Raw genomic sequence first — 14,418 nt, forward strand, 5'->3', positions numbered from 1 at the left:
CACACACTGTACAATATACTGATACACACAGTTAGGGAGTCGAGAGTTAAATGTGGAGCTACACACACTGTACAATATACTGATACACACAGTTAGGGAGTCGAGAGTTAAATGTGGAGCTACACACACTGTACAATATACTGATACACACAGTTAGGGAGTCGAGAGTTAAATGTGGAGCTACACACACTGTACAATATACTGATACACACAGTTAGGGAGTCGAGAGTTAAATGTGGAGCTACACACACTGTACAATATACTGATACACACAGTTAGGGAGTCGAGAGTTAAATGTGGAGCTACACACACTGTACAATATACTGATACACACAGTTAGGGAGTCGAGAGTTAAATGTGGAGCTACACACACTGTACAATATACTGATACACACAGTTAGGGAGTCGAGAGTTAAATGTGGAGCTACACACACTGTACAATATACTGATACACACAGTTAGGGAGTCGAGAGTTAAATGTGGAGCTACACACACTGTACAATATACTGATACACACAGTTAGGGAGTCGAGAGTTAAATGTGGAGCTACACACACTGTACAATATACTGATACACACAGTTAGGGAGTCGAGAGTTAAATGTGGAGCTACACACACTGTACAATATACTGATACACACAGTTAGGGAGTCGAGAGTTAAATGTGGAGCTACACACACTGTACAATATACTGATACACACAGTTAGGGAGTCGAGAGTTAAATGTGGAGCTACACACACTGTACAATATACTGATACACACAGTTAGGGAGTCGAGAGTTAATGTGGAGCTACACACACTGTACAATATACTGATACACACAGTTAGGGAGTCGAGAGTTAAATGTGGAGCTACACACACTGTATAATATACTGATACACACAGTTAGGGAGTCGAGAGTTAAATGTGGAGCTACACATACTGTACAATATACTGATACACACAGTTCCATGATCGAACTATACTGACGAGTGATAGATACAGTAAGCATCATACAAATATTATGACAAACAACTACAACGTCAATCATATCATCCGACTTGATGAATAATCATCACGTCATTATTAGCTTTTGAATAATCATCAAGTCATTGTCAAGTTTTGAATAATGATTAGAAAAGATGTCAAGAAGAAATCCACTGTTCCTCACGATTTCATCCTCGGCGTATTTCCTCTGTGTTTTGTCGTTTATTCATGAATAACGTCCCATTCCAGTTCGCAATCGTGTATTTCTAGCGCCTTCAGCTCCAATCACAAGCGAACGAAGGCAATCCTTAAGTCTGTAACGGAGAACGTAAGTGTAAAGTGCGACAAAATCGAATATTTTGATAGAAAATACGTTTTTAAACGATAGAATGTTTATGATCGATCGTGAGGTCTTTGGGCATCGGTTTCATTAGCACTCCTTATCTGAAGGAATTTCCTTAACGTAAAATTTTACATAGGACAGCATTACAAAATTTCCTTAACTTAAAATTATCCAGAGCATAGCATTACAGAATTTTCTTGGATTTCTGACGGACCCGAAAAATAACACTTCGTAGGGATCATCTCAGGATCATTTCAGGCAAGTTTAATTCATCAAGAGGACAGCATTACAAAATTTCCTTAACTTTAAAGTATCCATGGGACAATATTACAGAATTTCCTTAAGTTAAAATTTTCCGTGACTTGTGTACCCATTCCATGTCAGAATTGCGGTCAGGATTGTCTGGTTTTCAGGGTTTGACATTCCGACACACGAAATAAAAACGATTAAAATGGTATATAAATTCAGTAAAATACTGTGACATCGGCGAAAATAATTCTATAGAGTGACACTCATTACAACAAGAAGAGGACCTCAGGAGTTATTCATTCCATTTTCCCAGACACCGTAAATACCAATACCCCAGTTAAAGGGAAATAACTCTGTAATTCTTGTAGAGTTTTTAATATAGCTCCATATCAAGGATGAGTTTTTTTTACTCAATCATTTCAGCAGTCAGTTGTAAAATTAAACGTATTAATTGAATCTAAAGGAGACGGATTTGAATAAGTACAGTGCACTTGTTTCTGAATCCTTTCATTTTCTTGTTTAATAATATGTGCTACTGTTATTTGAAACAATATGTACAGTTTAAACAATATAAAGTTTGGTTATTTCTTTAAAGCAATTTTTAGGTGATTGGTTTTGATTGCCATTTTTCAATACTCGTCTAATTTTCAAATCGCTGAGTACTAAAACTGACAACGCCAGACGGAAGATTGTTCCATTTGTACCCATGTATATATCTACATGTTCAAGTGTGAGTCTTCATGTAGATGTGTGAGTCTACACGTACATGTGTGAGTCTGCATGTACACGTGGGTAAGTCTACATGTATAATGTACATGTGCGAGTCTGCATGTACATGTGTGAGTCTGCATGTACACGTGTGAGTCTGATTGTGTAAGTCTACATGTACACGTGTGAGTCTACTTGTAAATGTGCGAGTCTTCATGTGCACGTGTGAGTCTGCATTACACGTGTGAGTCTACATGTACCTGTGTGAGTCTGCATGTACCTGTGTGAGTTTTCATGTACCTGTGTGAATCTTCATGTACACATGTGAGTCTTCATGGACATGTGTGAGTAAGAATGAACAGGTATAAGCTTGAATCTTGTATGTACAGGTGTGCGTCTGTCTGAATGTACAGGTGTGCGTCTGTCTGTATGTACAGGTGTAAGTGTGTCTGTATGTATAGGTGTACGTCTGTCTGTATGTACAGGTGTACGTCTGTCTGTAAGTACAGGTGTACGTCTGTATGTACAGGTGTAAGTGTGTCTGTATGTACAGGTGTAAGTGTGTATGTATGTACAGGTGTACGTCTGTCTGTGTGTACAGGTGTACGTCTGTCTGTATGTACAGGTGTACGTCTGTCTGTATGTACAGGTGTACGTCTGTATGTATGTATGTATGTACAGGTGTACGTCTGTCTGTATGTACAGGTGTACGTCTGTATGTACATGTGAACGTGTGCAAAGTCTATGTGTACAGGTGTAAATCTGTTTGACGTGTAAGTCTGCATGTACCTGTGTATTTTTTTATGTACAGATGTAAATCTACTTACATGTGTAAGCATGCGTGTACAGGTGTAAGTCTATGTTTAAAGGTCTGTGTGTGTTTGGGTGGGAGTGGGTGGGAGTGGTTGGAAGTGTGTGGAGTGGTTGGGTTGGCTGGGAGTGCGTGGGAATGGGTGGAAGTTGACTAGGAGTGGTTGGGTTGGTTTGGTTGGTTGGGGGTGGGTGGAAGTGTATGTGAATGTGTGGAGTGGTGTGGGGTGTGTGGGTGTAGTGGTGTAGTGTTGGTTGTTGGATGTGTGTGGAATGGGATGGTTGGTTGGTTGTTGTATGGCGGGACGTGTCGGCGGTGTGCTGTGGGAGGTTGGTGGTGTGATGTGGGTGTTTGCGTGGTTGGTGGGGGTGGTTGGGAGTGGTGTGGAGTGGTTGGGTTTGTTGGGAGTGTGTGGGAATGGGTGGGAGTGGTTGGGTTGGTGGGTGTGTGGGACGGGGTGGGAGTGGTTGGGTGTAGTTGGTGGGCGTGGTTGGGTGGGCTGGGGTGGGTGGGCTGATTGGTTGGAGGCGTGTGGTGGTGGCGTTTGTGGATGGTTGGTGGTTGGTTGTGGGAGTTGTTGTGGGTGTATGTGGATTGTTGGAGTGGTGTGGATGGTGGGAGTGTTGGTTTGGTTGGGAGTTGGTTGGGAGTGGTGGGTGTTGGACGTGGTTGGAATGGTGGGATTGTTGGACGTGTGTGGCTGTGGGCGTGTTGTTGGGTGTTTTGCTGTTTGGATGTGTTGGGAGGTGGTTGGGCGTGGTTGTGTGGCTGTTGGGTGTTTTGGTTTGGGGGAATGGTGTTGGCGTGTTTGGTGGTGGGATGTGGAGTGGTGTTGGTTGTGTTGTGGTGTGGGTTTGGTTGTTGGATTGGTGGCTGGGTGGTTGCGTGTTGGTGGTGGATTGGTGTGGAGTGTGGTGTTGGGGGGGTTTGCGTGGTGGGTGGTGGGGTGTGTGTGGTGGGTTGGTTGGGTGGTTTTGCGGTTGGGTGTGGGGTGGTGTTGGTGTTGGTTGGGGTGGTTTGGTGGTGGTGGATTGTGTGGGCGTGGTTGGGTGGATTGGATTGTGTGGCGTGGTTGGGAGTGGTTGGTGGTTGGTGTGTGGGATGGTGGACGTGGATGGTTGGTGGTGTTGGGTGGTGGGTGATGGGGAGTGGTGGGTGGTGTGTGTGGGCGTGGTGTGTGGGGTGGTTGGACGTGGTTGGGCGTGGTTTGTGGGTATGGGTCGGTTGGGCGTGGATGGCGTTGTGCGTGGTTGGGGTGGGTTGGGTTTTGGCGTGGTTGGGCTTTGCTGGAGTGGTTGGGAGTGGTGTGGAGTGGTTGGGTTGGTTGGGAGTGTGTGGAATGGGTGGGAGTGGTTGGGTTGGTTAGGAGTGTGTGGGAATGGGTGGGAGTGGTGGGAATGGGTGGGAGTGGTTGGGAGTGGGTGGGAGTGCTTGGGAGTGGTTGGGAGTGGTGGGAGTGGGTGGGAGTGGGTGGGGTGGTTGGGAGTGGGTGGGAGCTGTTGGGAATGGATGGGATTGGTTGGGAGTGGGTGGGAGTGGTTGGAGTGGTGTGGAGTGGATGGAGTGGTGTGGAGTGTGTGGGAGTGGTTGGGTGGTTGGGTGTGGGAGTGTGGCTGATGTTGTTTGGGTGGTTGGAAATGGATGGATGTGGAGTGGTGGGAGTGGTTGGGAGTGGATGGGAGTGGTTTGGAGTGGGTGGAGTGGTGTGGAGTGGTTGGGTTGGTTGTGGAGGGTGGAAGGGTGTTGGAGTGGTTGGGAGTGGCTGGGAATGGGTGAGAGTGGTTTGGAGTGGTGTTGAGTGGTTGGGTTGGTTGGGAGTGTGTGGGAATGGGTGGGAGTGGTTGGGTTGGTTGGGAGTGTGTGGGAGTGTGTGGGAGTGGTTGGGAGTGGATGGGAGTGGATGGGAGTTGGTGGAAGTGGTTGGGAGTGGTTTGGAGTGGATGGGAGTGGTGTGGAGTGGGTGGGAGTGATTGGGAGTGGATGGGAGTGGTTGGGAGTGGGTTGGAGTGGTTGGGAAGGGTTGGGAATGGATGGGAGTGGTTGGAAGTGGTGTGGAGTGGATGGGACTGGTGTGGAGTGGGTGGGAGTGGTGTGGAGTGGTGTGGAGTGGTGTGGAGTGGTTGGGAGTGGTTGGGAGTTGGTGACGGAAATCACTTACCCTCCGGGTTTACACACATCTACGTTGAGTACATGCATGTATCTGTAGCGTTTTCGTACCCCTGTATTAGACTTATCCATGTTTCTATGTTCACAAGAAAGATTGGTAAAATTACACACATGAAGGGTTGTTTGACGTACACCATGTCGTTTATTGAAAACGGACAATTTCAATTCATATTGGTAGTTGATGTTTTCTGTTTATTTACAAGTTTAACAGGGTTACAATGGTAATGACACATACCGGAAATGATTTATAAATACATGTACAACGAATGTACTTATTCTTCATAGACCTACATGTAATATACTGGTAGGTCTTCAGATCGTGTTTTATACTCGTCAGACAGTACGCGCGAATCAGGTTTAAACAGCCTGGAAATAGTATAATCTGTCTTATGATTTCAGGATTGTTACAGGAGTTCTGGTTTAAAATAGAATTAACATTTCATATTACTTCTTGTTTGCAGTTATATTTTCTGTCGATGTCGTTCTCGTTATAAAACTAGTACCGCAGATAAACAATGTAATGTACGTCATATATATACATATCGATTGTTTTTATTTAACTTATTAAAATTGTGATCCTGAAAATAAATGATATAAAAAACGGAAAAATCTCTAATCGCTAATATACAGTAGCTACTAGAAGTATGTGGTGTGCAATTACTACTATTTATCTAATTAACTCAGTATTTAGAATATATGAATCAATATTTTGCTCTCAAAAAAATATTCTCGTTTTCAAAATTCATTTATGAATATCAAAAATCGAATCTTGCATGATATACAAATATTTCTGAGATAAAAAATGAATAAATACATTTAGTAAAACGATGTCTCGCATATTTATACTTCTACATGATAAGGTCAATAACTGATGAATAAAAAAAAAAATAAAAAGTTAAAAAAAAAAAGTAGTTTATTTCTGTCGATGAGCATCGAACCACACACTCGATAACTTCTACGCGTTGTCTGGTTTTACCGCTAGATGGCAGCAAGGACGTAAATTCCGGTTTTATGACAGGTAAACGTCAAGGTGCGCTCAGGTGTAAAGTATTCGCTAGCCATGTAAACGCACGATTTGACATGTCTCCAGCTTAAGCGATTATTGATGAACTGATATCAGGGAATATAATCTCACATCTGAAGAACCATCATGTATCTAACAAATGGAATAAATACGGATTATTTCGGGTTGTGAAAGCACCAGGAAATGCAGGTATATTTGGAGTGGAGCAGGTGGGCAGACGATCGATCATGTACGGTACTCTAGTTCAAGTCATTAGATATTGTGCGGATCAACACTTCTGCTAATGGAATCGATTGTCAGAAATTAGCACTATGGCATCTTCCAATTTGTCAGAAAAATCATCATCAAACTCCTCGGATATCCAGTACGCCGCCTCCACCGGCACCTTTCTTGTCATGTTCATTCTGGCTGGAACTATTGGGAACAGTTTGATAATTGTCAGCATACTGTCGTCGAAAAAACTCAGGAGTTCTGCTTTTCATTTACTGTCTATAAATCTTGCTGTCGTTAATATCTTAGAATGTCTCCTGAACATGACTTTCAACTTGACAACCGTGATGTCTGTAGACACCTTGAAAGGTGTCAGTACTATTTGCAGAGTAAACGCCTTTTTCATCAGCGTTGTATGGATAGAATCCATTCTTGGCATAACATTTATGGTTGTTGAAAGAATGGCTGCAATGAAAAATACAGACAAAATTGATGTAATACAGCGACCTAAACGCGTTGCCATAATGGTAGCGTACACCTGGGTTCATTCTGCAGCATTCAGCCTCCCTCTTGCCACCGGTCTCGTGTCTGTGAGTATTTACTCGGACATCAACTCCTGTCTCGTGTCAGTAGACGCTTCAGCTGTCTATATTGGAACTCTCTCTGTATGTTGTTTTGTAGTTCCGATTGTCGTGACCGTGATTTTATTTATCGTAACAATGAAAAATGCCTTCACAGAAAAATCCTCAGTCCAGGCACAAATGACTCGTCATCAATACTCTACAGATGTAGATGAACCTAACTTTTATAAGGAATTCGCTGGAGTGAAATTTTCTGGTATAATTTTAACTAGCTGGGTGTTCTTGGTCGCACCTTTTGTGGTTGCCATCTTCATTTATTTATATCGATATAGCGACATGAATCTAGATTCAGGTTTGAAATTGTCACATTCTTCTATTATGTATTTTTTGTTACTTTGGTTAAAATATTGTAATGTTTTTATCCTTCCGCTTTTTTCTCTATGTTATAAAAAAGAATTTTGGTTAAATTTTAAAGATGTTTTATTTTGTAAGAAAAAGAACTCGGTGAATGATGTTGCAAATGAGCATAACAAGTTAAGCTTGGACAGTCAAGATAAGATTGAGAGGTTAGAATCAGGGGAAAAGAAAATTAAAGAAGAAAAAATGAAGGAAGCATTCATTCACAATTCTGGATTCCAAGTACCGGTGTTATTTGCCACAGCACAGGGTGTACACATTCAGACATCTGAGTCTGAAGTCATCGTTGATGACCAGGGCACTGTTGGAAAGAAATGTGATGTGTTTGGATCACAGGAGAAACTGCAGCAATTCGGAGAAGATACAAGTGATTATGACTCTAGTAATGAGCTGGATCCATTCTCGGTGTCCCATCCGGTATCCACCAAAAATCTGAGAAATCAAACTGAGCCTACGCCCTTACAGCACAGATCTAACTCCCAGCCTGAGGTCCGATCTAAAGGTCAGTCCACTCACCACTCGACCTCCGTGACGGTCACCTCAGCTGCAGACTCCGGGCTTGACATCAGCAGCATGAACAAGAGTGGGGGTCACGACTCGAGTCCTAATTTGACATATGACAGGAGTGTGTCTTGTCCTGCAGGTGAAACAGGTATATCACATCGTTCATTCATTCCTACTTCACAAAAATCATCAGCTGTCGATAAACAGAACAAAAATAACACTAGCTCAAGATATAATGACAATCCAACTCAAGAACCAGAAATATTTGCTCAAATGGAGGGATGTGAAAACCGTGCATATAAGGTTGACACTGCTGATATAGAAAGGTGCAATAACTCAAATGGTCAAGAACAGACTGACCAAACGAGTGGTCAAGCTTTAGATAAGGAGATAAGGATGGACAGAAATATTTCTGATGTATTTGAAAAAGATGGTGCTGCTTCTGGTGGGAACACCAAGACGATCAACAACGAAATTGTAAATTCACCAGGTGATGAAAGTGTGGATATTTCTGGTGTGACACCAGCAACACCAAGCAAACGAAAAAAGAAACATAAAAAACAAACTAAAGGTTCAAACTACACAGGGATTTTAAGAAATGGAAGTGAGGAGATGAGTCCGCCTCGGCCACCGCCTAGATTGGCACCATTACAGGGGTGTCACCAGCCCCATTATCAGAGAATGACTGAAACAGAAACTGCTGCATCAGCAGATGTTCCACCGAACAACAATTCCTTGTGTGAGACGGGAGTCATACCCCAGAAAGCAACTGTGTATGAAGTAAAACATGACAGAAAGACGAGGAATAAAACGAGACAAAGAAATTCAGATAGTCAAAGTCATACTTCACTACTGGATTCTGGGAGTTCAGCCGAACTGAAATGTTTAAAAGATTCTATGTTTGGTGCACCGGAATCCGATGGATATTCCTCTCAGGTGTTGGAGGTAACGACACCAAGTGCTTGTAATCTGGTGGATCTTTCTAAAACTTTGGCAGCATTTCTCCAAGTCATTCCCAAGAACTGGACTAAACATGTAAGTATCAAAGTTTCTATTATGCAGCTTTGATAATTTGTGTCTTGGGATTTATATTTAAGTCACACATTTTGTTTAATGTTCATGATATATGTAAGCACAATAAGACCAGGTTTTCTGAGAGGGTTACCTTAGCATCTGAAAAGTATCATGAAGCATCCTGAATTATCATACAGGTAATATAAGCATCTTTAAGTTTCATACAGGTAAGAATATTTAAGTATCATACAGGTAAGCATCTTTAAGCATCATACAGGTAAGCATCTTTAAGTATCATACAGGTAAGCATCTTTAAGCATCATACAGGTAAGCATCTTTAAGTATCATACAGGTAAGCATCTTTAAGCATCATACAGGTAAGCATATTTAAGTATCATACAGGTAAGCATCTTTAAGTATTGTACAGGTAATTAAGCATCTTTAAAGCATCATACATGTAAGCATCTTTAATTAGCACCATACAGGTAAGCATCTTTAAGTATCGTACAGGTAAGCATCTTTAAAATCTAGTGTCACTAATTATAAATGTGAATAATTAATATTAAAGCACCTGAAATTTAAAGCCTTGCCTAATGCCATAAATGTTTATAATTCAGGTTGAACAAAAGAAGACTTTATAACAATAAGATTGATATAACTGGTGAAGTTTAGTCTGTTCTACATATACTGATCACGTGCATAATAATGGCCTTAATGTATATATTCATTCAAGGTTTAGTTGATTCGTTTTTACAGGTCATTGATTAGATTCAATGCTTTCCAGTTGAGCAATCTTGGATATAATGATGATAAAGCTATGTAAGAGACTTGGGGTATTGGCATTTATGGTCAGATGAATACCAGATACACATCACACATTGATATAACCATGAATAAGTACAATTGGCAAAAAGTGGTGTCTTGAAAAATGTAATGGCTGAAATAGATATATAGATAGGTAATATGTATACATTTCCTAGCCACAAACAGCATCTATAAGTGTGACTTCTTGTACTGGGTGTTCAGTCCATCTTCTCATCCAGGCATCATGAATTTCATAAACAAGTTTTGCATAGTTCAATCGTCAAATGCTAACGTTACAATGTTAGATAGAATGTCATCAATTTATCAATTTTGTGCGATTTAGTACCTTAATCATGATGTTTTTGTGCATATTTTTTTTTATAAATGACATCATATATGAAATCCTAACTACTGCGGATAATATATCTTTTAACAAGTCTTAATCTTGAGTAGAATCAAGCATTTCAAGTATTAAGGTTGGTAAATAATTGAAGCAGCAGTTCCTTGAAATTAAGGCAGGTTTTACATTAGTGCTTGGGGTATACTGCCATTACTGATGTAATCATACTTAATATAAATGTGTTGCCTTTTTATTGTAGATTCTAATTTATGTAAATGCGACGTACCTTTAATTTGTTTTGTAAATAACTAAACATTTAAAACGTTCATGTATGTATTTTTACTTAGACTACACAGTCAAATACTGAAGACATTTTGTCGTATCAGTTAAGGAGAAGTTAAACCTTTCCTATATACATAAAGCAAACATATCAATCAAAGAAGTTTAAATAAATTGTGTAGGAATTCAGATTTTTACTGGCATCCATTTATTAACCGGGGAGCTTTATTGATCACGGTGATAGAAGACTGTTTGATATTTTGTATAATGATTTTCCTGTTTGTATCCAGATGATAGATTGTATTAGTTTAAATATTTCGTAAGGAAGACCAAGTCCATGTTATTCCTATTATATACATTAAATGTATGTACATACATAATAGTTCGTCAAACAAAATAAACCGAACAGTTTCCAATTTCTCCCAGAGGTTAAATCCCCTACAATTTCAATTTAATGCAGTACCACTATCACCAACAATTTTCTCAGAAAATTGCATTTGAATACTCTGTTCAAAATAACTAAGGCCAAATTATGTGAAAAATATGAAGTATTCCTTAAGGGAAAATAAATATAAAATCTCACCGAAGTTGCTTACCAAAATGCCCTAGGTTTCAAGCTAACTACTCCTTCTCAGGGAAGGGGGCTGCATTAGATAGCTTAGTCGGTTAGCTATAGAGCGCTGCATGGTCACATAACCTCCGGTGTAGATACGACTGGTGTGTGGTTCAATTCTCCCTCTCCGTGTCAGCTTGTGTTTCTCGGGAAGCTGAGGAAAGGCCGAGCTTGGTCAGCTCTGATGTGGTTGTGTCCTTGGGCAAGACACTTTACCCTAATTGCTCTGGAAAGCATGTGATGAGCCTCCTGTATGTTGTTCAGTGAGGTAGTCACCAACTACTGCAAGGAGACCTCACCTCAAAATGACCTTGGCTGTTCACGGTGCAATAAATCCAGCAAACAAATAAATTCTCAGAGAAGTCATGAAGATGTTTTACAAATTTCAAGTAAAATTTTCATAAAGTCTTTCAAATGTCTGTGGAACATACATATGTACCATGATATCTCGTTGCCTGGCCATATAGCTGTGTCTGGTCACGGATAGATGTTTGGTAAAAATAACACTCTCAGTTTTGATATATATATCTAATGTAAATGTATCATAATATTTCCAAATTAGCCTACATTAAATGGTCCTATGCTAATGTCTTTTAGAGGTGCCTGTTGTTTCTATAGGCCTAATAAAGTCAGATACCAGGGTTTAACATTACCAGATACATTGTAATATATTTAGCTATAGTTTTCAATATATATTTTCTTGATGGTAATTAATGTTCTTAACTTTCTGAGGTTAAAAATTTGAACTAAAATATGCATTCTAAATCTTTCAAATGAAAAATCCAAGTGTGGGCAACTGTGGTAAAATTATCTTAGCTAGAACTAGAATTCTTAGAATATTTATAGTTGGCACGTACATCACATATTATAGTATAGTACATTGAAAACTGTTTACTAGTAAATGCCAAGTCATAATGTACACACTTGGATTTTTAATAGCCGTTTTACAAATTTTAAACAAATTCTTTACCTGCAGACTTGCTATGTAAACAGGGCCATGGTAGATCTACCCAATCACTGTCTTAATTTGTTTGCACAGAGAAACGATGGGTAAATATTTTGGTTCTAAATTTGAATTATCCATATATAGGTAACATGAAAATGTGCCTTAAACAGACAGAAAAGAATTTTTAAAAAAGCTCTTATATCAATGTCGGTGACTTTATGGCTAACCATGAAGGTACATGTATTTGGCAATATTTTAAAAAAGAAAACAAATTATATTGCTGATTTTATTCCATAATTATAGCTTAAGTTTCCAAAGTTATAGAAACTCATTTTTATACGCCCGACGAAAGACGGGACGTATTATGTTATCATGTTGGCGGGAGGGCGGGCGGGCACATATGGTGTCTGGACCATAACTCCAATACTACTCGACCCAGGCAGGGGTAGAATTTAACTTTTTAGTAACTCGCACGTTGTTGCGAGTGGATAAAATTTTAACTCGCAAAATTACAAACTTACTCGCAATTTTGAAATTATGTGTTAACAATAAATATAACAGATGTTTTATGATATAAATAATCTTTACTTTTCAGAACCACAACTAAAAGAACAGTTGCTTAAAATAAAGTTTTTATTTGAGCCAAAATACAATTAATTTTTTTTTTTTTATTTAACTCACTGTTCATATAAGCCAGGGTATACTCCCTTCAAATATCATCAACTTCAAGATCAATGAATATTGAAGGATTTTGATCCTATATATTACTTACATGTTATAATTTATTTTCAAGAGAACAAAAAATCAAAAAAATCAGTCATTTCATTTGATTTAATCACGCATGATTTCTCATAAAATCTTTGACTAATAATGAAATAAGTATTAATTCTATCTAATTAAAATGATATTCCCTGTCCATCATGATTTTACAACATATTCGTGATTTGGAAAAAAACTGCGAATTTTTTCGTTTAATAATTTCATTTTGTTTTTGTCATATCTGAAGTTGACTTGTTAAATTAGAAAATGGACAATACAGTAAGTGCTGATAGAATTTCAAATAAGAACAAAATATTTACTGATGATGACTTGTCGGGACTATATTCTTTGCAAGTTTTGCAATAAATTTCAATAACGTGCACATGATCATCGTCAAGATTTTTTTCCAGGTCAATATGCAGTTCCCATTTCTCGACAGTTTGTTTTGTTGGCCTTGGGATGCATGTCACTTTTTTCTTATGAGTTGGGCTACTTTCTCTACATGTGTCCTTGCTCTCATTATTTTCGCCGATCTTTTCATTTGATGTTCCGGCAGCGGCTGACTTAAAAAAATTGATTATGTCAGCCATGCTAGCGAGACGTCACGCTTTGTTTCTCGGAAACTCTCGTTTCTTTTCCATTACAATATATTCATGTATATCGTAGTCTTTGAGACGCTTGAAACTAACGAGTGCTGTGTACAAGCGTCACCAAGATAATGCATTGTCTGTGTGTCGGTTTTTGTTTAAAGTTTTCGTCGATGTTTTACTATGTGTGTCTGTTTTACCAGGATTTATATGCACTCGCAGAAAAATGCGAGTACCACAATTTTCTACTCGCAAAATGAAAAATCAGCTCGCATTTAGCGAGTGTGCGAGCGTTAAATTCGAACGCTGCCAGGCTCTCCATACTTGACACAAATATACATATTGATGAGCCAGAGTGTTGCATACCAAAATCATGCCCCTTACAGCCTTTTTTGTGGAATTATTCCCCTTCGATGATTTTACTTCGCGCACATATGGTGTCCGGACCATATCTCCAGTACTACTCGACCCAGGCTCTCCATACTTGACACAAATATACATATTGATGAGCCGGAGTGTCGCATACTAAAATCATGCCCCTTACAGCCTTTTTTGTGGAGTTATTCCCCTTCGATGATTTTACTTCGCGCACATATGGTGTCCGGACCATATCTCCAGTACTACTCGACCCAGGCTCTCCATACTTGACACAAATATACATATTGATGAGCCGGAGTGTCGCATACTAAAATCATGCCCCTTACAGCCTTTTTTGTGGAGTTATTCCCCTTCGATGATTTTACTTCGCGCACATATGGTGTCCGGACCATATCTCCAGTACTACTCGACCCAGGCTCTCCATACTTGACACAAATATACATCTTGATGAGCTGGAGTGTTGCATACCAAAATCATGCCCCTTACCCCCATTTTTGCGGAGTTATTCCCCTTTGGTGATTTTGTAATTGCTCACCATTCACTTAATAATGGTATTAGGAGGCTGATTCTTTGCAAAGAGGTTATTTTAATGTATATATTCTGTATATAAACATGTTTTTGTGTTGTTGTGTCTAAACCAAGTTTTCCCATATTTGCAACATATATATACATCTCATCATTTAAAGTCGACTACACACCATTATGTGTATCAATATCTCC

At 39.5% G+C, this 14,418-nt stretch overlaps 2 protein-coding genes across 3 annotated transcripts in view; one reads left to right on the forward strand and one right to left on the reverse strand.

Annotated features, from left to right (window-relative positions):
• Positions 1-3,128: 3,128 nt before the first annotated feature.
• LOC117339044 (extensin-like) lies at positions 3,129-5,314 on the reverse strand. The gene is made up of 2 exons (XM_033900409.1): positions 5,235-5,314; positions 3,129-5,142 (listed from the first exon to the last, which is right to left on the reverse strand). The coding sequence occupies exons 1-2, from the start codon at positions 5,312-5,314 to the stop codon at positions 3,129-3,131; spliced, it is 2,094 nt and encodes a 697-aa protein (XP_033756300.1).
• Positions 5,315-6,271: 957 nt separating this feature from the next.
• LOC117339215 overlaps positions 6,272-14,418 on the forward strand; it is a 32,217-nt gene continuing 24,070 nt past the window's right edge. For both annotated transcript variants that reach the window (XR_004535133.1, XM_033900687.1), the window contains exon 1: positions 6,272-9,013. Coding sequence is in view for 1 of the 2 variants with exons in the window: in XM_033900687.1 (XP_033756578.1) it covers positions 6,578-9,013 (2,436 nt within the window). In the remaining variant the exon portion in view is untranslated. The remainder of the gene's footprint in view (positions 9,014-14,418) is intronic.

This window comes from Pecten maximus, chromosome 12 (assembly GCF_902652985.1).
Source record: "Pecten maximus chromosome 12, xPecMax1.1, whole genome shotgun sequence".
NCBI classification, from domain to species: domain Eukaryota; kingdom Metazoa; phylum Mollusca; class Bivalvia; order Pectinida; family Pectinidae; genus Pecten; species Pecten maximus.

Bases quoted from the DNA above. Each gene is read 5' to 3' on its own strand.
- LOC117339044 (XM_033900409.1), bottom strand. From the start codon at position 5,314: ATGGATAAGTCTAATACAGGGGTACGAAAACGCTACAGATACATGCAT. The intron at 5,143-5,234 runs GTAAGTGATTTC...ACTCCACACCAG, and splicing joins GATGTGTGTAAACCCGGAGG to TCCCATCCACTCCACACCAC.